General features: G+C 37.0%; 1 protein-coding gene across 1 annotated transcript in view; it reads right to left on the bottom strand.

Moving 5' to 3' along the window:
* Positions 1–26,642, bottom strand: part of Agps (alkylglycerone phosphate synthase) — a 98,501-nt gene that overhangs the window by 42,866 nt on the left and 28,993 nt on the right. Inside the window, 4 exon segments of the mRNA NM_053350.2 lie at positions 7,821–7,948; positions 16,347–16,455; positions 18,053–18,178; positions 23,133–23,213. Coding sequence (NP_445802.2) covers positions 7,821–7,948; positions 16,347–16,455; positions 18,053–18,178; positions 23,133–23,213 — 444 coding nt within the window.

The following is a 26,642-nucleotide window of genomic DNA, read 5'->3' as shown; positions in this document are numbered from 1 at the left end:
CTATCCAGGTTTTAATTTCTTTTTGAAGCCAGGTCTCACACTGTAGCCAGACTGGCCTGGAACTCACTATATAGACCAGGCTGACCCTGAACTGACAATGATCTACCTCCCCCTGCCTGCCAAGTGCTGGGATTAAAAGTGTGCTTAAAGGCTGCAACAAATCATGGTATGGCAAACTTTAAAGATACAAAGATGTTGGACTATGCTACCCACCAAGGGGTACTGACAACAAAGTCCAGGCCTGCCTCTTGCAGCTGCCAATCTGGCAAGCAGGGAGGAAAACTTGTCTGATGGTAAAAGGAAATGCTGAGTATGAGGTGAGATCTACAGTAAAACACCAAACCATCCAAGGTGTCCTGGAGGCTACAGAATGGAGTGCCAGTCTGTCTCTCAAATGATTTAATTATTAGAATGCAACTTTCTTAAATATGCAAATAAAATATTTTTTAGAAATAAACTGCTAAAATTCTTTAAAAATGATAATCATGTTGTGATTACAAACAATGCTATTCTCTTACTGTTTTTAGAAGGTGACTGCTGAAAGACTTAGGTGTCAAGTGTTATGGTGTCTGCAACTCAATTTCCAATAGTCCATAAGCATACGTGTACATATGGAGCAAATAGAAAACATTAGACCTATGAAGTGAATATGCAGGTGATTGCTACAATAGCTATCCCAGTGTTTTATGTATACATTTTTCAAAATTAAAAAAAAAGATGGGGAGAAAAGGGTAAGAAAGGTTTAGAGCACTTACTAAATCATACAGATGCCAATATTCACATAAACTGAGTGTGATTTTAACTTGGTGGCTGAGTTACATGAGCAAATACTACCCTAAAACAAAGTTTTTAACACTGAATTTTAGAAATCATCAATTCAAGTCACGGTCTCAAATTTTTAAACGTATTTTCAGTTGCCATCTTGAATAAATTCATATAAGCAAAGAACTCAAATTAAAAAAAGAATGTAGGTAAATCTACTGGCCTTTGGCAACTGATAATTTGAAAATTATTACACATCATTCTAAATATACATATGAGCAGAATTTGAAATAATTGATAGTTACCACAGCCTGGTAGTGGTGGTGGCACATGCCTTTAATTCCAGCTCTCAGGAGGCAGAGTCATGATTTCGAGTTCAGCTTGGTCTACATAGTGAGTTCCAGGACAGCCAGGACTGCATAGAGAAACCCTGTCTCAGAAAAAAACAAAAAACAAAAAACACAGCAACTGATCAAAGAGAAGCTCCCATACTCAAACATCAAACCCTGCTCCGATTAGGTTATTTCCACTGCTTTCAAAACTAACTGGGGAGGTGGAGCTCTTCCAAGAATAGAGACTATAAAGTCTAAGACCAGTTGAGAGTTCAAAGTCACACCAAACCATGCAGTAAGCAACACTGACACCATAGCATACAAAGAGCAAGCAGGCAAGGCGCCCTGGCACTACAGTGACCCCTGCTGGTAGGCGTCAGAAGTAACCTGGGGGGGGGATGTTTCAACAAACTAATCAAGGTGGGTTATGAAGAAATCCAAGAAATGTTAACAATATTCAAACAAAAGTTGCTTACTCCAACTAAAGTTAATGAAATAATTCAGTACACTTACTAGGATGTCTAGTGCCCCTGACTTGCACTACCTATCTATGCCATACAGTCAGTAAATAGCACTAAAACTACTGGGCACTAATTGAAAACCATCAATCGTTTTGTCTTTATGAATAAATAAATAAAAACACTGAACTCAGATATATGAGTACAGATTTGACTAAGCCAAATTTCTAGTAATTTCTTTCCTTTAAGAGTATTACAGGGTTGGGGATTTAGCTCAGTGGTAGAGCGCTTGCCTAGCAAGCACAAGGCCCTAAGTTCCGTCCCCAGCTCCAAAAAAAAAAAAAAGGAAAAAAGAAGAAAAAAAAAAAAAGAGTATTACAACCAGAAATTTACTTGAACCTTAACCTGAAGTAAATTTTTAGTATCTCTGTGTTAACAGATATCTCAATCCAACTAGTTTATAAATTTAAAAAGGCAATTATTGAAGAAATACCTCAAGAGATTCCTAGAAAATGTTTTCCTTACACTAAACAGACCCCTTGCTAGAGGAATACCATACACTTCACTGAGATAGACACATTAGTGGAGATGTCTCGGACTTGACTAGCTTTTACCAAAGTTCAGTATTAATATACCTTTTAATTCCCTGTAAGACCGCTACTATTTAAAGTTCTTAAAGATAAACTAAAAGGGTATCTCACTGAATGGCCCTCTATCTGGGCTGCCACAGCTAGTGAGTTCTCTTTGAACTGAAATGGTTTCTTCAAAGGGTAAGCCAAATACCCTGACCAAATTCCTGAGCCTATCAGATATCCAGAGGGTGGCCCACACTCTCAGATGAGAAAAGAAAGGGGAAATGGGGAAAGATCTCTGTGAGGGTAGGACTGGTTTTGGGGTACAGCATTTGGGATGTTAATTAATTAATTTAAAAAGCAAAAAAAAAAAAACAAAACAAAAAAAAAACCAGTCTACATGTTTATCAGAAACAAATGCTCCAATATTCAACCCATGGGCAATGCTATGCAAAATTAAACGTACTGAAGTTAAGATATGCTTTGTCCTTAGTAATTTCCAAGAGAACTGAGAGCTTCTCTATTTAATTTACACACTACTACTTCATTATGTGGTATAACATTAAGAGCATACTGCTCCTACACAAGGCAATGACAGAGTAATGAAAAGTTCAAAGGTGGATGAAAGGTATGTGTTGAATCAAAGTTCATAGAAATGCAGAATTAAATATAGATAGGTTCCTCCTCTAACTCTGGCAGAGTTGATAGAGGTGAAATCACACATTTAGGACTATTGGTAACACCCACTGGTCACCCTGGAAATGACATGCATTTAGCTAGGGATCTATGTGGGAAACAGATATTTCTTTTGAAAGACAAATATTTCTGTTCTTTTAAGCATGAAATATGTATTATTTGGTAAATATTTCCCTTTGCCTGTAAGAGCCACAAAAACAGACAAGTATCCTAATCATAACAAGTATCCAAATCATAACTTCACTTTTATTTTCAGTTAATATCTACTTCTAAGTAACTTCTGGCAAAGGGTGTGCCATACAGTGAATGGCCTTCATTTTAGTGGACTGTAAAAAGCTCATGTAACTGACCAAAGTTACTCTCTTTAGAGAGGGAAAAAATGACACATATGAAAATATTAACTTACGACAATTGCATTTTCTAAGTAGCAAGTACACAAAAAAATTACTGCTGAATATACAAAAGATGTTTTTATAAAGTACACATCAAAACTAAATTTTTCAGCTTATCTGAACTCCTGCAGAATTTACAGAATTCACAAACTACTTCTTCCCTACTGTGATCTAAATTAACATAAGGAAATGTCTATTAATTTAAAATTACTTAAAATATTGAGGACAAAGGTGAGAGAAACAGAAAAGAGCAACCTTTGTGACTGGTGAAAGACAGGCTGTGCCCAAATACCTACTTCTGACATCCAAAGGGGCAGTTTTCAAGGAACTGACTAATTTATACTAGTCAGTTTTCTTCTAATGGCAAGAGATGCCTTTCTTTCAACATGGAAGACAGAATCATAAATTCTCTTTTTTTTTAAGATTTATTTATTTATTATATATAAGTACACTGTCACTGTCTTCAGACACACCAGAAGAGGGCATCGGATCTCTTTACAGAAGGTTGTGGCCACCATGTAGTTGCTGGGAATTGAACTCAGGACCGCTGGAAGAGCAGTCAGTGCTCTTGACCGCTGAGCCATCTCTCCAGCCCCAGAATGCTAAATTCTTATCGAAAACAACCCAAAAAATACCCAGGTCTATGCTACTGAGCTTGTTCAAACCCTGTAAAAACATCACTGTTGGTTGTGGACTAGCAAGAATAGTAAAATGCTGTGTCTGACACTGACAGTGCGTCCTCACGTCTTAAGCGGCCGTGGGAAACCTGTTCTAAGAAGTTCTAAAGGCTCTCTCACTTATCCATCTACTGAGCCAAGGTGGAGACTGCAATGCCTGCCTCTTAGGAGACGGAGCTACATTAACCATCCACTATCTCTTCCTCTCTAGCCCCTCAGAAGGTAGTAAAAGAGGACAATTCCTCATGTGGACAAGACCACCTGAGACCTGAGGAGCCCCCCACTACCATTCGAGGCTGTTTATCTTGTCCTTCTCAGTAAGAACAGCTAACAAAACCCTACAGCACCCACTTGGCTACTGTGAACAAGCACACATGCTCCTTTCCAAAGACACTCATCTACTACCCAGTTTGCAGTTTTGAAAGAAGCTTGAGTGAACAAAACAAAAGTGTAAAATTACAAGTGGCCAACACATTATTCAATCAAGATCTGGGCACAACCATAAAGCATATGCTATCTATTTTAATCTTAAGTTCCCCTCTATCAACTGAAATTCTAAATCTCAAACTAAGCAACAGTGCCGACCTATGATGACTTAAGCCTTTCTATGTGAGAATGCTGTTAGAGAAGGAGAGCAAACACAGTACCTACTGCTGTCATGAGGTTTCTGTTTAGTAAGCCAATAAGGCCAATTACCTCTTAAACCATTAAGAAACTGTTTGTATCCATGCCCAAAGGATGTCTGAACATTTGCATTATAAGGCATGAAATGTGGGTCCCCAAAGAATGTGACACCCCTGAACTGCACTCTTACCCATTGAGGAACAATGTTTGAGATAAACTATTATCTACTCAGACTTTTAAATCGGCTTTAAATAAGACAAGCTTCCTAGTCTATACATTTTATCTGCAAAAGTATTTATTACTAAGTAAACAAACTACTCCAAACTCCAGTCTAGACAGGTACTTTCTGGCTGATCTGCTCTGTAACCACATGGTGGCACTATCGATCATTATTCCCTCCATTCCAAACATATACTCGGTACAGTGATCACACTACAGTCATCAGTTGAGTATCTAAGATTCTTAAACCTGAGTGAAGGGGCAAGTTGTGCTGCTTTATGCAAGGAAGGAGGAGGAGTCTCTTCAAAGCACAAGAGGCTCTTCTCTGTCACCTTCTAATATGAGAACATCAAACTATAATAAAAATTGCACCAGACTGTATGATTAGTCTTATTGAAACTGAATGGCTCTATAATGTAATATGAACAGGATTTTTATAGAGTTACATATCATTTCTCAATGATGAAAGAAAAGGCATTTTTTTTTATATTTTATTTATTATATAGGAGTACACTGTAGCTGTCTTCAGACACACCAGAAGAGGGCATCAGACCTCACTACAGATGGTTGTGAGCCACCATGTGGTTGCTGGGACTTGAACTCAGGACCTCTGGAAGAGCAGTCAGTGCTCCCAACCGCTGAGCCATCTCTCCAGCTCCAGAAAAGGCATTTTTAAGTGAGTATGTGCAATGTGGGAAAATGGATGGCCATTCAGGGAAGCATAAAATATGTATACCTGAATTCTAAAGACCAATTAACAATCCTTACTGATGAATTCACTAACCTGAGGAGAGACTAGGAAATACAGCAGTAGCTGACACAACTGAACATGACCCTGAGATCTACTGTCAAGAAAATATACAAATTTAAAATACTTGTTCAATGTTTATGATTACTATTTTTTAATCTGATTTGAGCTGAAAGAAGAGGCAATGAGGAAGGGTACCCTGGTTTTGAGCTGCTAAATCTTTCTTGGGGGGAGGGGTTAAGCATGTCCAGAGGAATTCTTGTCTGTCATCTTTAAAACATAAGCTTTCTGATCATGCCCAAATGTTCTCATCTACCATTTTAACCTTTCCAATAAGTGCTTCATCCTTTAAGTGAAGGATATCCCTAAATCTATCCATCTTCCCTTCTTGAACTATGACCTTAAACTACACATGCAAATAACCCTACCTCTAAAGTTCCTGCATACATAAGTGTTGGTGCTAACAAAAAATCTGAAATGCCTCCTTTGTTGAAGGAGCCACCACTTTGGAAAGAACGTCTTTGTTCTCTCTGCCTGATACAGGTAACAGAACACTTTCTACTCTTTTAAATATAGATGAATGAATAAATAAATGGCCAACTAAAAACAAATAAAAAACTACTTTGGCATTCATGTTTCTTTTGCTAAAAAATAAAACAAAAAACAAACAAACAAACAAAAACCCACATGCAATAATATTGATTAACTAGAAATACCATGTTCAAAACATGACCTAGAGACAGCAGGGACTAAGTCTTTAATACAGCCTGAACTATATTTTGAGAGATGTTTAAACAAAATCAAATTAACATGTATTTTAAATTTTTGCTTTATACTTTATTAGTGAACTTCCAATTACTTTCTTTAAATTAAAAAGACAAAAACTTCAAATACCTGTGCATTTCACTCTCTTAGAGTCCAACACGAATATGGATAACTGGTTAGATGTTTCCTTGCCTTTAGTAGAGTCCCCTCCCAGACTACTTTGAGTGCTAACTAGGAAGCTGACCTACACAGGTGACATCAGAGAGTTTCCTTCCAGGGCTAGTGTAGTCCAGACTCTAATCCCAGCACTCAGATGGATCGCTTTTGAGTCTGAAGCCAGACTGATCTACAGAGCAATTCCCAGGCTTTCCAAAGCTATTCAGTGAGACTCTAACAAAAAGAAAGGATAAAGAAAAAGATTCGCCTTTCATGTACCTGATGGAGAGTACTAAGGAACTCAATGTGCTTAGAGAAAGCAAGAAGGAGAAGTACACTGCCCTAACCTCCGTCTAAGAAGGGTGGAAACTATTCTAAACTATTGCAGACAAACAATGAGTACAGTGAGATATTTCCACACTAAAACATAGAAGGAAATAAAAAAATTATTTGGCATGATTTAATCCTTTAAAAAAAAAGGAAAAAGGAAAAATGAAGAAGGGATGGGGATTTTTGTTTTTGTTTTTTCCTTTTCTTTTTTTAAGATTACAAATAAGGGGCTGGAGACATGGCTCAGTGGTTAAGAGCACTGGCTGCTCTTCCAGAGGACCTGGGTTCAATCCCTAGCACACACATGGTAGCTAACAACTGTCTGTAACTATCCAGGGGATCGGACACCAATGCACGTGAAATAAAATTATTAAAAAAAAAAGTCTTGGAAAACATTAAGTAAAAAAAATATTACTTAAACAATAGATAAAAAAATTATAAAAACAAGTAGCACCTACCAGTGCACTCTATGTATTAAAAACATTTATCTACATTTTAAACTTCTAAATTTGGGGGTTAGTGATGCTCAGTCACTACCTCTGGTTTCTTTTTTTCTTTCTTTCTTTCTTTTTTTAAGTGGCGGTGTCCTTGTTTGTTGAGACAGGGTCTATCTACATAGCCCTGGCTATCCTGGGGCTCACTGTGTAGCCAGCTCACAGAGATCTGCCTGCTTCTGCCTTCCAAGCCCTGGGTTAAAAAGTGTGCACCACCACATGAGGCTACTTCTAATTTCAATAAATGTTTTATTTAAGATAAGTTAAATATCATTTCAATTCATCACAAAGTATATTATTCCAAAATAATTTAAAATATAGCATTCAACACAAAGCAGAATCATTTCAAGCCAGGATCAAAGCACGTATCTTACCTGGGGCCCAAATCACACGGGCCTCTTCAAACAGGAGATAGGTATGAGAGCAATGTAACTACTGAATGAAATAAGTGTGCTTAGGGAGTCATTTTCTATGTAAAATCTAATTTTAAAAAATTGCAAATATAACACAACTAAATATAAAGAGTACTTGAAGCATCACAATTACAGCAGAATTTAAAGTACAATTGCATATGTATTTTCTACTTTGTTTTTACCTGCTTTGCAATTTCTCTTAAACAGGCTACACCTTGTTCAAAATTAGGGAAAGCCACTGAACCATACTTTTGGTATTCAGGAGTTGGTCTGATTTTTATTGTAGCTTCTGTTATTACACCAAGAGTTCCTGAAAAAAAAGGGAAATAATCCATTTATCACATGGCAATTTTCTAAAACCATATTTAAATCTATTTAATCAACTAATTCTGCTGATTAATTATATTATCCATGTTAAATCTATTTGATCTCTTCTATATGGGAAATAATGGCTAATCAAGTCTTCTAAAATTAATAATTAAGCAAATTTTATACTTTCAAAAATGATTTTAGACTAAGTTTATCTTTTTTATGTATAAGTATTTTAAAACATTCTAAGCTTCCTTCGAGAAAGTTACTCCTAAATGGTTTTTAAGCATTATAACATATTGAAAGAAAATACAGAATAACAAGTTGTAACATCTTACACATATTGACAGTTATATTCTGATGTGTCAATATTTATTATGAAAAGATTTACTAGGCCAAAAAGAAGCTAACTTTCTATCTTTAAAATGATTGAAGGATTCTGAGGAACAATGACCTTGCCTTGTGTCCTCAAATTTAGTACAGAGAAAGACAAAAACATTACTGAGAAGCTCTTAAAGAAAGTATTCAGAGACAAAATAATTATCATAAATATGAAGCATGAAAAAAACCACATATGATACATTCTTTACTGCTTGGGTCATAAGTAGATTAAACTGAAAGAAAAATAATAAGATAAATATAATCATCTATACCAAAATATTTCAAGAAATATGACTAAAGAGGAATATATTCATAAAATTGAATGCTTTCACACCTCTAGTTTCAGATGTACAAATAGTGTACCATTAGCAAATATTTCAATGATCATTTTTAAAAAGTGAAAGGAGAGCTGTGAATGAAGCTGAAGAGCTGAGTCACAACAACTAGAAATCAAAGTCCAGATCAAGATGCAATCCCTAGAGTGGCTTAGCACTGTAAAGACAGGGTTAAAGACTTCTCTGAGCCTCTGAATATAATCAGAATGGTTAGTTGTCATACATTCATTACATATGTATGTTGTTTCTGGCTTATTTCAAATATGAGCCTCTTATAACTTGCATGATCTCTATAAGTTTGCCCAACTAACATTTTAATATAAAACAAATATAAAATTGAAAACATAACTAAAATGACTAAACTTTTTTTGTTTCCATATCTTTGGAATATAGCTACCACAATTCACCCATTTAAAATTCTAGAAGCCCTCAAAACTACTACTGTCACCATAGCTAGATGGGAAAACCCTACTGGTGAAGACACAATATACTTTGGTCCCAGCAAATACAGAAATCATGCTGAACTGATCTGTAAACTTTCTCCCTTTTGGCTACTTTTTATAGTACTGGACCCTAAATACTACAATATCAACCAGCCAAGCAAGACATATGCATGGGTACAGCCCTGGCATGAGCGTTAGGGGGGCAGCACAGTTTTCTAATTGGATCTGGGGGCCTGATCCACAGCTGTGTACTGTAATACTGGCCAAAAGCTGGTGGCTAGGAAGGTCACAGACCCTGTGTGTAGGTAAAAGGGTGAACAGGGACTACTGTTGTTTTGCTCAAGTAACACTGTCAAACTGCCTTGTAAGTAGTTCTGTTTATACCCACAGATTAGTTGGCCATCAAGATCAGAGAAGCTTCTTTTTGCAATGGGCTTAGTCTGTGCAATCCTGGCTAAAGTGGTGAGAATAAGTAACTGTTGAGTGCTCAGCTTTAAATGAGGCATTTCTACCAAAACCAAAAAGTTCAGGGGACTTTGAAGAAGAGAAACAGAGAGGATGTTAAGAGCCAGAGAATGGAGTGAGTGCTGTAAAATACTGTCATCTGGGCATGCTGTGGCTGCTTCCACAGGATCAGCCCGTGGGTAATTCCAACAGAGACTGTGCAGGGCTTTTCAAGGCTCTGCTGCTGAGGAGCTGTTAGCAGATGATGGCTGCTAGAAGGGAGTATGACTTTTCTTCAGGGATGTGGCCACCAGTAGGTTACCCATGCTTGTATAGGCAGTACTCACTTAACTCAATGAGTTATTAAAACGAGGAGGAGGAGGCTGCAAGGGCAGACGGCAGGGAACAGGGAGATGAGTGGGATTGCATGATATGAAATTCACAAAGAATCAATAAAAAGTTTTTAAAAAGCTGCCCAACAACCTGTGATCTGGCAGAAAGTGGAATAACAAACTTGAAGACTGACAGACAGAGATTGTGACACATTGTGCTATAAAAAGACTAGACAGGAAAACATAGAAAAAACTGACAACGTCTCGGAGAAACATGAAAACTCTTCAAATACATTACTAGATAAATAATGAAAGTACTATAAGAGCAGGGGACACAGAGTGGAGCAGAAAAATTATTTTAAAAAATAGCTGAAATTTTCCTAACAGCACCCAATACACCAAATGAGTTCAAGAGACGCCCATCGTTGATGGGCCAATGAACGTCCAAAGTCAAACACAAGAAAAAAGTCTTGAAAACAGCACAAAAACCTACCAGCAGGGGTTGGGGATTTAGCTCAGTGGTAGAGCACTTGCCTAGCAAGCACAAGGCCCTGGGTTCGGTCCCCAGCTCTGAAAAAAAGAAAAAAAACCCAAAAAAACAAACAAAAAAACCCAAAAAACCTACCAGCAAGGAAAATTTTATAAAATGTACAGCTGACTTGAAGCCAAAAAATAGTGGAGTAGCATTTCCAAAGAGCAAAGGAAGAAGCCTGTCAACCACAAATTATGTATCTCACATTCAAAATATGAAGACAAACAAAAGCTAAGTCAGACCAGGTTCTGAAAAAATTCTACAAGTTCTTCAAGTTGAAAGATGATGACCTCAAACACCAGAAACTTGATAAACCAACAAACAAACAAAACAGATAAAAGTCACAGCAGGCAGCACCAGTTATATAGTACAACGGGAGAAAAAAACCACGAGGCTCACGTACTATGAGATTCCTTTTTTTAAAGGCCAGAATATGAAAATCCATGTAGGCAAAAATATAAACCAATAGTTACCAAGCTACTGTAGTGCAGTTGTTATTACAAAGGCAAAATTACATTTTTAGAATTATAAAAGACAATATAGATATTTACTTCTTCTTATACATAAAATGTTTCTCAACCATCCTTTAATACAGATCTTCATGTTGTGGTGACACCCCAACCATAAAATTATTTCACTACTACTTCATGACTATAATTTTGCTATTTTATGAATTATAATATAAATATCTAATATTCAGGATGTCTGATATGCAATCCCTGTGAAAGAGTTGTTAAAACCCCAGAAGGGTTGCAACCCACAGGTTGAGAACGCTGTTATACACCTTTTAAAGACAATACTATAAAACAATACCTACCATTATAACAGACACTACTCTTGAACCTTCAGAGGACAAAGAGTAGAAACAATGGTCTGTGCAGGTCGATGGCTTGAATCATAGCAACAGACACAGGAGAACCAGAAAGATGAGGAACAAAAGCTCTAGGTGTAGACTTGCTCTCCTTTCTTCCAGCAGCTTCATTATAAGTCATACAACCACATAAAGTAATAGCTTTATGTGTTACATAGGTAGGGTAGGTTATATAGGTGACATCTGTAACAATGTAACATTATGGAAAGCTTAAAGGCTAGAGCTAGGAGCACTACCTCTGTGTTTTATGACTGCTTAAATAAGGTGTAGATTTAGAGCCATAGAGCAACCACTAAAAGAAAACTTAAACTCCTAGAGAAAAAAGTACTTGCTAAATGCAAAGACAAGCAAAAATGGATGGATTAAGAGATCCAACTGTGGCAGTGACATTAAATATCAACGTACTGAGCAACTAAAAGACTGTCTAAATCAGCAGCTCTCAACCTGTGGGCAGCAACCCTTTTGGGGGTTAACAACTCTTTCACAGGTGTCACCTAAGATAATTAGAAAACACATATATTTTCATTATGATTCATAACAGTAGCAAAATTATGGTTATAAGTAGCAATGAAAATAATTGTATGGGGGGATCTATATTAAAGGGTTGCAGCATTGTGAAGGCTAAGAACCACTGTTCCAAATAATTGAAATGTACTGTCACTGCAAGAGACACACTTTCAAATACACCTAGACTCAAATATGGTGAAGGTGTATCATGCAAACACAGTACTGATACCAGACAAAACAGACTTTAAACAGAGTGTTATAACACAGAGAGGAACACTTTGAAATGATAAATTATGGAGAAGAAACACAATTATTAAAAGATGGTGCTGATAGCAGGAAGTGAACATATATGACAGAAACTGATACAAATGAAATGAATAATGAATACTTGGAGATTTCAATACCCCACTTTTAATATGACTTAAGAACTAAGCAAAGGGAAGACTGAACAATGATTTAATTGAATTTGACCTCATTCATAGACTAAAACATATCATTCAGCAATAGCAGAACATAAATTCATTTCAGGTACACACACAGTATTCTTCAGGACAGACCGTAAACTAGGCGATACAACAAACTTGAATAGATTTCCAAAGACTTCGATAATATAAAAGATGTGCCTATTATGGTAGGATATAAAATATCCCCTCAAAGGAGATACGTTTAAACCCCTGGTCTGTTGAGGTGCTTGCTGTTTTAGGAGTCTATGGAACCTTTAGATAAGTCTGTACTGGAAGCCTCCACTGTCACTGGAGGACTGGCAGTGAGAGTTATAGAATGACCCTACTTCTACCCAAGCCTTCTACTTCTTGGTCTATGGCAATATGATCAAAAAGTCCCATGTTCGTGGCACCAGGACTTTAAGACATTGCCATCATACCATCCCTGCCATAACCCCTCCCCAGCCTGTGACCAATACAAATAAATAGTTCCTCCCACAAGTAGCTTTGTGCCTGGTATATAGTCAAGTTGCTAGAAAAGTCACTAAGGCAGCAAACTGGTGTCAGGAATAGGGTTTAGGGATAATAAACTTGACCGTATGGTTTTCAGGCAAGCGTTAGGATATGGTTTGTGAGAAGACTATGGAAGAGTGGGAAGCAGCACTCTAGAATGCCATAAACAGAACTTCATAGATGGTTCTCGTAAGGGTTTGGAAGACCAGAGGGTGATAAAATCATGCCCTGTAAAGGCTAGATTCATGAGATTTCAAAGGGAAACAACTATGTTCTAGTAGCCTCACTTAAGATATACTCCCCATCAACGTCTCCTTCCTGGACTCTGGCTCTCACAGAGACTTCAAGTTAAACAAACAAAATAAATATGACATGAGCTTGGGTTTAATTTCTTTATTTTATATGGAATTGCAAGGGATTCAGAAGTCAAAAAAAAAAAAAAAACAGAAAAGGGAATTCATACATCTTAATTTAAAAATATGTGCCTGTGATATACATTGAAGATGATTCCCTCTCTCCCAGAATCAATCAATATCCATTACTTCAGTTGCAAGGGCTAGGGCAATACTAGATTGCTGACAGGTAGCAATAGTGCTGCTGTGAGCTCATGACTGCAATGGCTGCGTCGTGGCTAGAAGATGGCATTACAGCATTCTTCCAATCAGGATTCCTACATTTTCTTTTATTAAATTTGTTCTTTGACAATTTCACAAATGTATATAATGCAAATGATTACTCTCTTGGCTCTCTTATCTGGTTTTTAAAAAGCGGAACTTAGAAAAATGGAGATTCAAAAGGAAAATCTAAGAGACAGGTGGTTTCAATCTTGAAAACTATCAAACATTTAAGGGGCAAATGCCAATTCATCACAAATTCTCAAAAATAACTTATTTTGGGAAGTGACTATTACATTATTCTAATACCATCAGACAAAAAAAATACTAAGAATGGTGTAACATAGGGTCTAACTTCATCACAAAAATAATGATAGGTATGAAAAGTATCTTATGAAAGTAATCAGTATATAATCCAAGCAGACTTCACTATAGAAAGTAACATTATATAATTTATTTGGGATTGTTGGTCACAGAAGTCTCAAAGACCTCCAAAATAACACAAGTTCTTTACAGCCCTTTTGTTGCCCACTAGAAGACTCTATTGCTAAAGATACCACACACCTCAGTTGCAAGATATAGAGCCATCAAGTTGGAACTATAAGTGCTGTAAGAAAAAGCATCAACAGTCTACTGTAGCTGTGACCCCTATGAATGACAAAAACAACCTATCAGGAAAAATATACTCACCTGTGGAATCACTCCGTAAGACGAAACCCATGCTATTGAGTACTAAAAAGCAAATATTTTCATGAACAAATAAAGCCTCATATAAATTGAAATATATTCTCAGGTAACTCCATCATTAAGAGAAACATTGTCAATAAGAGTTACTGGGGATATAGGGATTGGTCATTGGTTAAGAGCATTGGCTGTTCATCCAGAGGACCTAGGTTTGAGTCCCAACACTCACATGGGGCTCACGATCCCAGGAAGCAAAATACCTTCTTCTGGCCTCCACAGGTATTGCACATACATGGTGAACAGAAATACATGCAAAGACACATACACATAAAATTAAAAATAAAGGGGAACAAAAAGAATGGTGTCACCTGATTCTGAATCTGTCCTCTCCCTTTCCTCCCTGTACAAGGCCTATGACTTCAATATTAGAAGAAAAAAATTATATAAATAAAACAAAATGCCCTACAAGCTTCAAATTACCTCAAAGCAAAGATAAAAAGAAAAGCTTCCCTTTGACCTACCACAGTTCTCAACACTAAAGGATTTTAAGTGTGAAAAGGAGTGAAAGGATGCTTAAGCAATCTATCACACAAGGAGTTAAAGGCAGTGGGTACAGTGGCTAACACCTGTAATCCCAGCATTTGGAAAACTGAGTCAAGAGGATTATAAATTTAAGAGCAATCAGAGACACACGGTAAGTGCCAAGCCAGCCTAGGCTGAAGAGTAAGACCCTCCAAAAGCAAACAATCAAAAAGAGAAAGGTAGAGCCACTAAGGACAAGAAAATACATACAAAATGATGCCTAGACCTTCGCACAACAAAATGCCGACGTACTATCTAAAACCATAATCCTATACAGACCCTATAGAGGACCACATATCTATAAGGAAATCTGAAAAAGATGAGAAGCAAGTCAGGCATGGTAGTACATGCCTTTAATCCCAGCACTCAGGAGACAGAGGCAGGTAGATCTCTGGGCTTGAGGCCAGACTGGTCTTCATATAAGTTCTAGGACAATCAGAGCTACATAATAGAGACCTTGTCTCAAAAAAATAAAAAATTACAAAGAAGAAAATGGTAAGAATCAAGAAGAGCAGTACTGATGAAGCCAGGGAGTGTGTGCACAAATGCATTCACCAAACAAAGCAAAGGTATTCGCCTAAACCTACCCACACCCGTCTACCCACAATCTATCTCTACATACCAGACACACCTACACACATAAACCTAATCAATCCCCACAGCTACTACCACTACCATCACAAATAACTAATCTATCATCAAATGCATGATATGATCTCTACCATGTCATTAACAGACACTGTTGTTTGTTCTTTCTTTGTTGTTACTGACAAAGATCAGAACTGATTGATAGGTTATTTCTCCACCAATGAAATGAGCCAATTCAAGCTGGGCTAGAATATATTAAAGGCACTAACCCCAAGAAAGGAGGCAGGGAAGTCACCATGGGAAGAAGGGAGAAAAGAGAAAGGGCACATGTGCAAAGGAGAGACGGGGGGGGGAGGGGGATAACAAAGAAACCAAAATGTCTGGATTATATAGAGAAGAGCCTCTGGGCTGAAAAGTTCAAGGTTGGGGCCAGGGTATGCCAGGTAGGGAATAGTGGATGCCGGGAGAACCTGGAGGCCAGGTCTGCTTTGACATGTAAAATATGCACCCCAGTCCCTTGTCACAGGTCCTAAAACAAACACCAAGGCATGTGCTTACTCAACGGCTTGCAAAACAGAAGGAATTGTACATTTGGAGATCTACACTAGTCTATACAACATTAGCAAGCAAGCAATGGCTATCCCTTACAAAATAAAAGTTTAAATGACAAACTGAAGTTTAAAAGATATGTGAATAAATGGAATTTAAAAAGTTTCTAAATTACCCAACACTATGTAACAAAACACATAATTATAGGAAACCAAGAAAGAAAATGTTCTGTCAGCCTTTCTCCTAATAACTGTGACAGGGTTAAACTGTAATACACAACGTTAAAATATTTAAGCCCTAATCACTAAAAATTTTCTTAGGATTCACTAAACATTTTGAAAACAATAAAATAAAAAAATCACACCTTGAAATATAAAAGACTAAAGTGTAGAAGGAAACCGAGTAAGTTGTTTTCATTATAAAAGCTTTATGAAGTATGACAAAAAATAGTAAGTCATAAAAACTCATTACTCTTTAAATATATTAAGCATACCATTCTTTCAAGTGTGTGGTATCACTGACTCTCACAAAATGAAATCATTAACTCCATATTTCCCTAACAACTTCATAAGTACACCAACCTTCAGAGCCCATGATGAAGTGATGGATATCAGGCCCCGTTGACATCCGAGGGCCTTGGGAGCTTTTCTCTATTACACCTCTAGGTGTTACCATTTTCATGTGAACCACCTGTTCAATACAATGCACAATGTAAATTCCACACATCTGTTAGATCTATGTTTGTACTTGCACACACTCACTTATAATAAAGTATACCTTTATAGTAAAACACTACTGGTTAAATAGTGAGCTAAGCCATAAGTTGTGATGACCTTCAGAATTCTCACACTGTTTAGAGATTTGTACACTGAGGATAAATATAATGATGTTGACATTTTTTCCAACAGTTAGATACCATGACTTAACTGTACTTGTAAGTGTATACTTTTATTAAAAGATTAAGACTTAGAAACTTTTTGTGAGTTCTACTGTGGCCACAAAAACTAAGATACCAGACTTATTAGCATTTTCATAAAAGCAATGTAAATTATGAGCTTCAAAGGACACGCTACAAAGAAATGTAAAAACAAAACATGCTACATAATAGCTCATGCAGTAAGCCTGTTAGCTGTATGCAGAATCTTTGTCCCTTAAAATCTTTAGAAAAAAAAGTAAACTAAATTATACACTGCAGTGGTCTATCAAGTACTTGCTTGACTTATTAAGCTCTTAATAATCTACAACTCAAAATTAGTTTTCTCTACAACTGGATTTAGTTTTAATAAATAAAAAACACTGTAGTTTTTATGTTTCTTAAACAGAATAGCAGAATAGCAAGCATTTTGAAAGAGTTCATGTAAAATACTGGATACTGGTAAATGCTACTATCATGAAATTTATCTGATATTCCTATCAACAGAAGTATTAATAAAAACCCTGAGAAAAGCAAAACAAGAACAATGTTAGGAATATTACTTCAATTAAACAGCCTCATAGATTCTTCTAAAGTACTAACAACTACCAGCATGGTGTTGCCTGCCTATAACCCCAGCAAATGAAATGAAAATAGGAAAACTGCAAGTTCAAGGCCAGCCTGGGCTAAGTAAGTAGCAAGATCATGTAGGAAAATGTCAAGTTAAATAAATATTATCAAAATACTGAAGATTAAAAAAAAAAAATCATGAAGAACCTACTATCCACCAGATTGGTGAAAATTTCTTTAAATGTTCTTTAATCATATAATAGTTCTAATATACTTATTGTATTTTCAGAAAAGAAAAATGAAGACAGGAAAAGTAAACAAATGCAACAAATGTCACCCAGTATCTAATAAGCGGCCCAGTCACAGCACTGCCGTGCTCCCAGAAGACTGGCACATGTTCAACATGACTGCTTATGTAACTACTCAACAGAGCCTCTTCACTGTACAGAGAAAAAGAGTACCTCCAGAACAAGCAAATGTAAAACCTCCTACAGCAAGAATAACAATGATATCACCCAAAAAAAGACTAAATTCTTGATAAATTTGTAAAATAATTCTTTGAATATTTTAAATTAGATACTATAATGTCTACAACCATTAAATGAGTCACTTTTAAAAGAGTATCCTTAAATATGAACACAGTCATATTTTTAATTGCTTCTACTATACGCAATCAGTATTACTATAATAAAAAATATATATCTTGAAGATATTCCCCATCCAACCCTTAATTTTACAGGCTTTAAATACATTACCCTAGTTCCTAAACACTACTCATTAGACAGTAACTAGGAACAAGTTTACCAGGTCCTCAATATTGCCGTAGACATTCTTCTTCATGCCTGATGCTCGAGTAGATATCCATCCTCCCACAGTGCTGAATTCTAGGGAGTCCGGTTCATGACCTGTACAATAACCACTTTCTTTAAGCTGCAAAGCAAAAATTTTAAATTTTACCGGCAAAGTTGGTCCCATTTCACACAGCACTCAACACATTATATTCAATTCCTTCTATTAGTTTCTAGTATTTTTGACAAATTAAAACCTGTAAAGAAAACTTTTTTCGCCTAGTGCAAAACTTTGATAAAACTGAAAAGGTGTGGGACAAAAACCATTACTCTTCACATCATTTTGTTTTTAAGCCAGTTGACTCGTCCTTGTGCCCTGACCCCTTGAAGAGACATGCTAAATATTTCCGGAGATCAGATTATGCTTAAACAACTGCCAAATTCACCTGACACTTTCAGTAAACAAAACACTTCATCTCTCATTCTCCTCTGCCCTCCAGAAAATCTGAGCAAATCGCCTGGACTAATTCTCCCAAGGAGTCATGTGTTTTAATGTACAGCCATCTGGCCATGCTTCCCCAATGCAATACCATCATTTACTTGTGATGTGGACCAAGCATTCCTGTGCATTAAACAGTCACTTGTTTCTCATTTTTCTACATTAGCTTGGCTTCACCATCTGTACAGCACCTGAGGTTGAATGGATGCCCTTTACTGCAACAACACCAAAGCCATTCCACCGGAATCATTTTAGAGTCTCGGTCATCTCCTGTCAAATGGTACAGACACTGCCATCTGCACCCTCACTGTTGCCTGCACTCAGGTCCATCAATCTGTGTTGACATCTGATAGTCACCCAGTGCAGCAAATGCTCTTATTTCTCAAGTAAGCCCTGCAGAGATGTGGAGTACGTCAGCGATGTTCATACCTAGGGATCATCAAACCGAAGTATGGCCTGAAATCCACAAACTATAAATTGTTAGATTCACATGCTATCAATGCAAATTATATTTTCTAATTTTGCTTCTAGAAAGACAGATTTGAAAGAACATCAACTGTTACTTTTTTCACTAAATATTCAATATATTAAGAGGTTAGTAAGCAATCACAAATAAGTAAGATTAAAATAAAAATTATCAATGTATTAGATGTCTTCCTTAGCTCCATCTTCAATCTATATTGACATTATTTTCTCAATTTTATTATATTAGAAAAAATATAATAAATCCCTAAGATATGTTAGCAACTAAGTTGGGATTTGTCTTGTCACCCTGATAGTATTGGTGCTTCAGGAATATTCAGTGTCAAATTGTACACTTTAAATGACAGCAAGTTATTCTATGACACATATACCTTACTGAAAAAGTATTAGAAAAATAAAACAAAAAAATATGACTCATAATTCGAAAAACTTACTGGCTTGCTCATCATGGCTTGCTCTTATAGACCCCAGGTCCACCAGACTAGAGGTAGTACCATCTACGATGGGCTGGGCCCTCCCACCATCAGTCACCAATTAAGAAAATGACTATAGGCTTGCCTACAACCTGAGCTTATGGAGGCATTTTCTCAGTTGAAGGTCTCATCTCTCAAACCACTACAGCCTGTGTCAAGCTGACATTAAACCAGCCAGTATAGGTGGCCAGACTGCTATGACACTATTCCTAAAAATTTAATAAATATTTAAGTTGATGAAACCTCAGACTTAAAATTCTCCTCTAGTTTGAAATGACAGCAGTCTAACCCTATACAGTCTAATATCAGAGTTAGAAAATAAACTTATTCAAAAGTGATCCATAGTGTGACTGAACATGTGACACATATTTACTATTTATAATTAGGATTTATCAATGTGCTGTGATAATTAAAGATTCTTGTAATGCTTATTCTCCCACAAGTTTAGCAGCCATGTTGGAAAGGGAGTTTATTGGAAGAACAGTTTCTGTGCATTGGGCCTTCGATATGGGATGTATAGAGTTACAGGCACGTAACACAGACGAGACGGGGGGTTACAAAATAATCAATATTTGAGAGACAACTGCAAATTTTATCCCCACAACTTCAGCTTTTATAATGCTGCATTTGCAATTCCTATCATACATACAAAGAAAGAAAGCAGCCAGGAGCTGGATATGGCCGTCTACCCTTCAGGAAAGATATCCGCATTGAGGATAAGTTTGGAAATCTTCAGTTATAAAAGGAATGAAGTTTAGTGTACCTGAGTGAAGTAAATGTTTGATAAAAAATTAATGCTGCTCTTCCAAAGGTCCTGAGTTCAATTCCCAGCAACCACATGGTGGCTCACAACTATTTGTAATGAGATCCAATGCCTTCTTCTGGTGTGTCTGCTACAATGTACTTATAGTAAATAAATAAATAAATAAATAAATAAATAAATCTTTTTTAAAAAATAAATGAATGGAAATGAAGTTTTAAATGTGTTAGTTACATTATTAATGTACTTCACTGTAGAAAAACCTTGAGAGGTACTATTATTACCATTTCTCACTGTGGCACAGAAGCACCCGTGCCTGCAGTGGCTGCTGCAACAGATGCATTTGAAGCAAAGAGGTTAGTAACCTGCCTGAGTTCACATGAATAAGATCTATACTTATAGGAAGAGCTAGTAGCTACTTGAAACAAAAACAAAACAAGAAACTATGAAATTATTAATGATGCGATCTCTGGGAAGAAAAAAATTATGCTCATATATCCTCGGATTACTAAACAAAAGAGTTGCCAAAGATGTGATAAAGAAATCCTAAAATCCGTAACCGGCATGTTAGTGACATGCCTTAACATTTAAGCATTCTAAACTCCAATGTAATTCATAAGTTAAAGAAACTAAGATCTGCTGCGCAGCTCGTGTTTGCGTCATTTTAAACCTTCTCTGAGGAATGAACAGGGCACTTTAAGCTGGTTGTCTCATCTGAGTTATAAACTAAATGACACAGGAGTTTAAGGAGACAGCTTCCAGCCAACAGCAGCCACTGCAGGCTTGGGTGCTTCTGTGCCGCAGTGAGAGAAACTCACTAGCAGGTAAAATCTCAGAAGCACTTCCTGGAAGAAATGCCACTTAAATTCCAAGGAGATATGTTCCTTGAATTTTATTTCTAACCTTTAAAAAAAAAAAAAGGAGGATGCAGAGGAGTCCTGAGCCAGAGGAGTGAGCCGAGAGAACATGGTGGCAGATGTTAAGATTCCTCTCTGCACATATTACAGGTTGTTATGACTATTCTTAAGGGATGGGTGTGACAAGATTTTGTGTTGTCTAGATGGACAAATTAGATCTTATCAATTGGCTCAGGAAAAGAAAAAAAAGAAGGAAAAACTTGGAAAGGTTAAAACACTGCATCAAATGCTATAATAAAGGATGTAAAACTGGAAGCCCAAAAGGCCATTCTTTGTTATTAAAGAAAATAGCTGTCGATAATGTCTCTTCCTTTTAGATGTCTTTCATTAACTATTATCAAAGTTCGAACAAGTCTTTACCTTCACTATCTAAAGTCTTGACCTGTGTGAAGAGTTCTGACAGCACTTAACACGGCTGCTCCGTTTTCAGCAGGGGTGACGCCGTGCGACCGAGGGTGGGCAGCGCCCGAGGGTGGGCAGCGCCCGAGGGTGGGCAGCCTCAGCTGGGCAGCTGTCTGCATTTGCTGTCTGCTACCTCTTCCATGTGTAATCTCACAAAAACCACTCATAAGTGACTTTTAATATTTCAAAAATCTTTCTCAGTATTGTAAGAAATTTTTCAAGAATCAGTGACAAGTAGGAACTTTAATTATCTCAAAAAATAGGGAAAAAAATAAAAATACAATCAATAAGACCACACACTGTCTGTGTCTCGATAAAGGTTCAGGGAAAAACTGCTCTGTAATCCAGTTTGAACACAAAGTGACTGGTGTGTCAACCAACAAATCACAATTCCTAATTTTTTATTATAAAAGCTAGACTACAACCACTGTGACCATAGTTGGGGGAGTTTAAAATCAATTTTTAAATTTTTTTTAGATTCTTATTTTTATATGTATGGGTGTTTTGTCTGAAGGTATGTCTGTACATCACATGCATCATGTATGTCTGTACACCACATGTATGCAGTGCCTATGGAGGCCAGAAAAGGGTGATGGATCCACTGGAACTGAAGCCACAGAGGGCTGTGAGCTGCCACAGGACTGCTGACAACTACACCCAGAATCTCTGGAATACCAATGCTCTAAAACTCTGAACCATCTCTCCAACCCCCAAGAATCAATTCACTTTAACAAGTGCTTGCTTAGAATCCACAAACAAAATTTAAACACTTCTTAAGTACTGAGAAAGAGTAGATGGGCTGGAGAGATGGCTCAGTGGTTAAGAGCACTGACTGCTCTTCCTGAGGTCCTGAGTTCAATTCCCAGCAACCACATGGTGGCTCACAACCATCTGTAATGGGATCTGATGCCCTCTTCTGGCCTACAGGTGCATACATGCAGGCAGAAAGCTGTATGATGTATACATGATAAATAAATAAATGTCAAAAAAAATGGTAAAAAAAAAAAGAGAAAGAGTAGAAAGAGTAAAGGTTCCTAAAGGAATGCTGCCCTTAAAGCTCCTGCACACACTCCTTCCTCACGGCTGTGATCTTCACCTGGACCCCTCTCTCTCTCCTAACTCTGCCTCACTCTCGAGTCTCATTTTCTTATTAATTGTTAATATTATTATGCCAAATAATGTATTTTATTATGGCATTTTTCATACATGATTTGTTCTTATTCATTCCCTTCTAGTGAAGTCTCATTTTAAATGCCAAACTTCTATGATATATAATTGTCCAAGTTCTTCCCACCTGGCCCCTTTTGATGACACAAACAAGCTAAATTTAGTCTTACTTACCCTGAATCACCCACTGTCTATTTCTCCAACTTTCTATCCCAATATAAGGCCCTTGAGGGTAGGGGACAGTATCTCATTCACTACTGTACTCTCAGTTCTAGTTCAATCTACAACAAAACCTGAGCAAATTCACTGAGTTAACAACGTGTTGTTGACAAGTAGTTCCTTCAGACACAGAATATACCACCGCTTGGGAAAGGTTAATTAAAGAGATAACATACCTGTCTTTCCAAATCTTGTCCTGTTATCCCAGCCTCTACGTGAGCTGTCAGATTGTTCTCATCAACCCAGAGAATCCGGTTCTGTTACAAAGGAAAATAAGTCTCAATCCTTTGAGCCCTAGTGTTTTCTTAGGAAATACCTAAGTTCCAGAATCAAAGCTTCGTAACAAGATAGTAATCAGAAGGAAGGAAAATAAACCCCCTTACTCTGTACTGTGCCATTGCAACAAGAACAGTACCTTGTGCATGCACTGGATAGAAACATACACTCATCTTTATGCTGACATTAAACTAAATGCCACTGCTTAGCTATCTAGTAACTATCTAGTCTTAGTGAGTCCTCATTGGTAAAATGTAGACACTAGTGATATATAATAACAGCGTTGCTAAAGGAAGAAATAAGATATTCTACAAAGAAAACAGTATATAGGAAACATCTATTTGCACTATTATTTTTTTTATGATGAAATTTTTTTTTATTAACTTGAGTATTTCTTATTTACATTTTGAATGTTATTCCCTTTTCCGGTTTCTGGGCAAACATCCCACTAACCCCTCCCCCTCCCCTTCTTTATGGGTGTTCCCCTCCCCACCCTCCCTATTTGTACTATTATTAACATAACAATCATATCTAAAACTCAAAAAAAGAACAAAAAAACACCTACTAAGACATTTAAATATAATTCATGGTATCTCTGCACTTAAAAAAAAAAAAATCCGGGGCTGGAGAGATGGCTCAGCGGTTAAGAGCACCCGACTGCTCTTCCAGAGGTCCTGAGTTCAATTCCCAGCAACCACATGGTGGCTCACAGCCATCTGTAATGGGATCTGATGCCCTCTTCTGGTGTGTCTGAAGACAGCTACAGTGTACTTATATATAATAAATAAATAAATCTTTAAAAAAAAAAGTCCCAAGGAAAAAAACAGAAACATGCGTAGAAAATAATACAAATTCCTGCCTCATGCTCTAAAAAAGGAACTGCGCCAAGATGGTGACTCACACCTCCATTTCCAGAGATCTAGCCAGGAGGATTAGGAGTTCAAGGTCATCCTCAACTACCCAGTAAGCTTCCTGTCAGCGAGGGCAACACAAGACCTGTCCCTATCTCAAAGGAACTGGAAGGGGGACTGGATACTCTCTGGAATAACTGCACTTAATAAATGACTGTCAATAAAATGTTTTCTGGCATTTTTTTTTAAATTTGTTTATTTATTTTATGAGGGCATCAGATCTCATTACAGATGGTTGTGAGCCACCATGTGGTTGCTGGGAATTGAACTCAGGACCTCTGGAAGAGCAGTCAGTGCTCTTAACCACTGAGCCATCTCTCCAGCCCTCTGGCATTTTTAGTTAACCATACTCATACACATACTACATATGTGTATCTTCTTTTGAATACCAAGGAAGTTTTATTTGTAGGTTTGGCATATTCCATCTTAATAATAATATAAGCTCAGTAAATAATGAAAGGGAAAAACACAACAAACAATACAAAAATAGTAGACTACCTAAATTCTAAAATACAAAATTCTAAAATTTAACACATATAAATAATTGCTTTATAGAGCTATAGTAAGCAATAATATATAAGTTAATATATTTTGCTTTACATTTGACAAAGTACAACACTCCCTCTTGTTAAAAGTATTGGAAAGATCAGGAATTCAAAGCCCATACCTAAACATAATAAAATCAATTTGCTGCAAACCAACAGTCAATATCAAATTAAATGGAGAGATACTTGAAGCAATCCCAATAAAATTGGGGACAAGACAAGGATGCCCACTCTCCCCATATCTATTCAATATAGTACTTGAAGTGCTAGCTAGAACAATAAGACAAGAAGAGATCAAGGGGATACAAACTGGCAAAGAAAATACAAAGATTTCACTGTCTGCAGATGACATGATAGTATACATAAGCAACCCCAAAAATTCTACCAGAGAACTCCTACAGCTGATAAACAACTTCAGCAAAGTGGCTGGATATAAAATTAACTCAAATAACTTAGTAGCCTTCCTTAATACAAATGCTAAACAGGCTGAGAAAGAAACTAGGGAAACACTTCCCTTCACAATAGCCACAAATACTATAAAATACCTTGGGGTAACTCTAACCCAAGTGAAAGAGCTGTATGACAATAACTTCAAGCCTCTCAAGAAAGAAATCGAAGATCTCAGAAAATGGAAGAGATCTTCCATGCTCATAGATTGGCAGAATCCACATAGTAAAAATGGTCATCCTACCAAAGGCAATCTACAGATACAATGCAATCCCCATCAAAATCCTAACAATTCTTCAAAGACCTGAAAAAGCAATTCTTGAAAGGCAAAAAAAAAAACAAAAAAAAAAAACAGAATAGTGAAAACAATTCTTAACAATAAAAGAACTAACTTCAGGGGAAATCACCATCCCTTACCTCAACATCTACTACAGAGCAACAGTGATAAAAACTGCATGGTATTGGTACAGAGACAGACAGGTTGACCAATAGAATAGAATTGAAGACCCAGAAAAAACTTACACTTACACACACTTGATCTTTGACAAAGAAGGCAAAAATATACAATGGGGAAAAAAACATCTTCAATAAATGGTGCTGGTCTAACTGGCTGTCTGTATGGAGAAAAATGAAAATAGACCCATATTTGTCACCTTGCACAAAGTTCAAGTCCAAGTGATCAAGGACGTCCTCATAAAACCAGATACACTCAATCTAATAGAAGAGAAAGTAGGAAAGAGCCTTGAACTCATTGGCACAGGGGGAAATTTCCTAAACAGAACTCCAATGGCTCAGGCTCTAAGATCAAGAATTGATAAATGGGACCTCATGAAACTGGAAAGCTTCTGTAAGGCCAAGGACATAGTCAATAAGACAAATCAGCAACCTAAGATTGGGAAAAAAATCTTCACTAGCCTCACATCTGATAGAGGGCTAATATCTAAAATATATGGAGAACTCAAGAACTAACCGCCAAAAAAAAACCAAACAACGCAATCAAAAAATGGGGTATAGAACTAAACTGAGAATTTACAACAGAGGAATCTTGAATGGCTGCGAAGCACCTAAAGAAATGTTTAAAGTCCTTATTTATCAGAGAAATGCAAGTCAAAACGACCCTAAGATTCTACCTCACACCAGTCAGAATGACTAAGGTGACAGCACATGTTGGCAAGGATATGGAGAAAGAGAAACACTCCTTCATTGCTAATGGGATTGCAAACTGGTACAACCACTCTGAAAATCAATTTGGAGGCTCCTTAGAAAATTGGAAATAGACCTACCCAAAGACCAACCACTCTTGGGAATATACCCAAAAGATGCCCCACCGTGCCACAAGAGCATGTGCTCCACCATGTTCATATCGTCCTTATCTGTGAGAGCCAGCAGCTGGAAACAACCCAGATGTCCCAGGACAGAAGAATGGATACAGAAAATGTGGTTCACTTACACAATGGAGTACTACTCAGCTATTAAGAACAAGGACATCCTGAGTTTTGCAGGCAAA

Source organism: Rattus norvegicus, chromosome 3, assembly GCF_036323735.1.
Source record: "Rattus norvegicus strain BN/NHsdMcwi chromosome 3, GRCr8, whole genome shotgun sequence".
Taxonomy (NCBI): Eukaryota; Metazoa; Chordata; class Mammalia; order Rodentia; family Muridae; genus Rattus; species Rattus norvegicus.
Note: the sequence above shows the minus strand (reverse complement) of the source record. Positions and strands in the feature narration are given on the sequence as shown.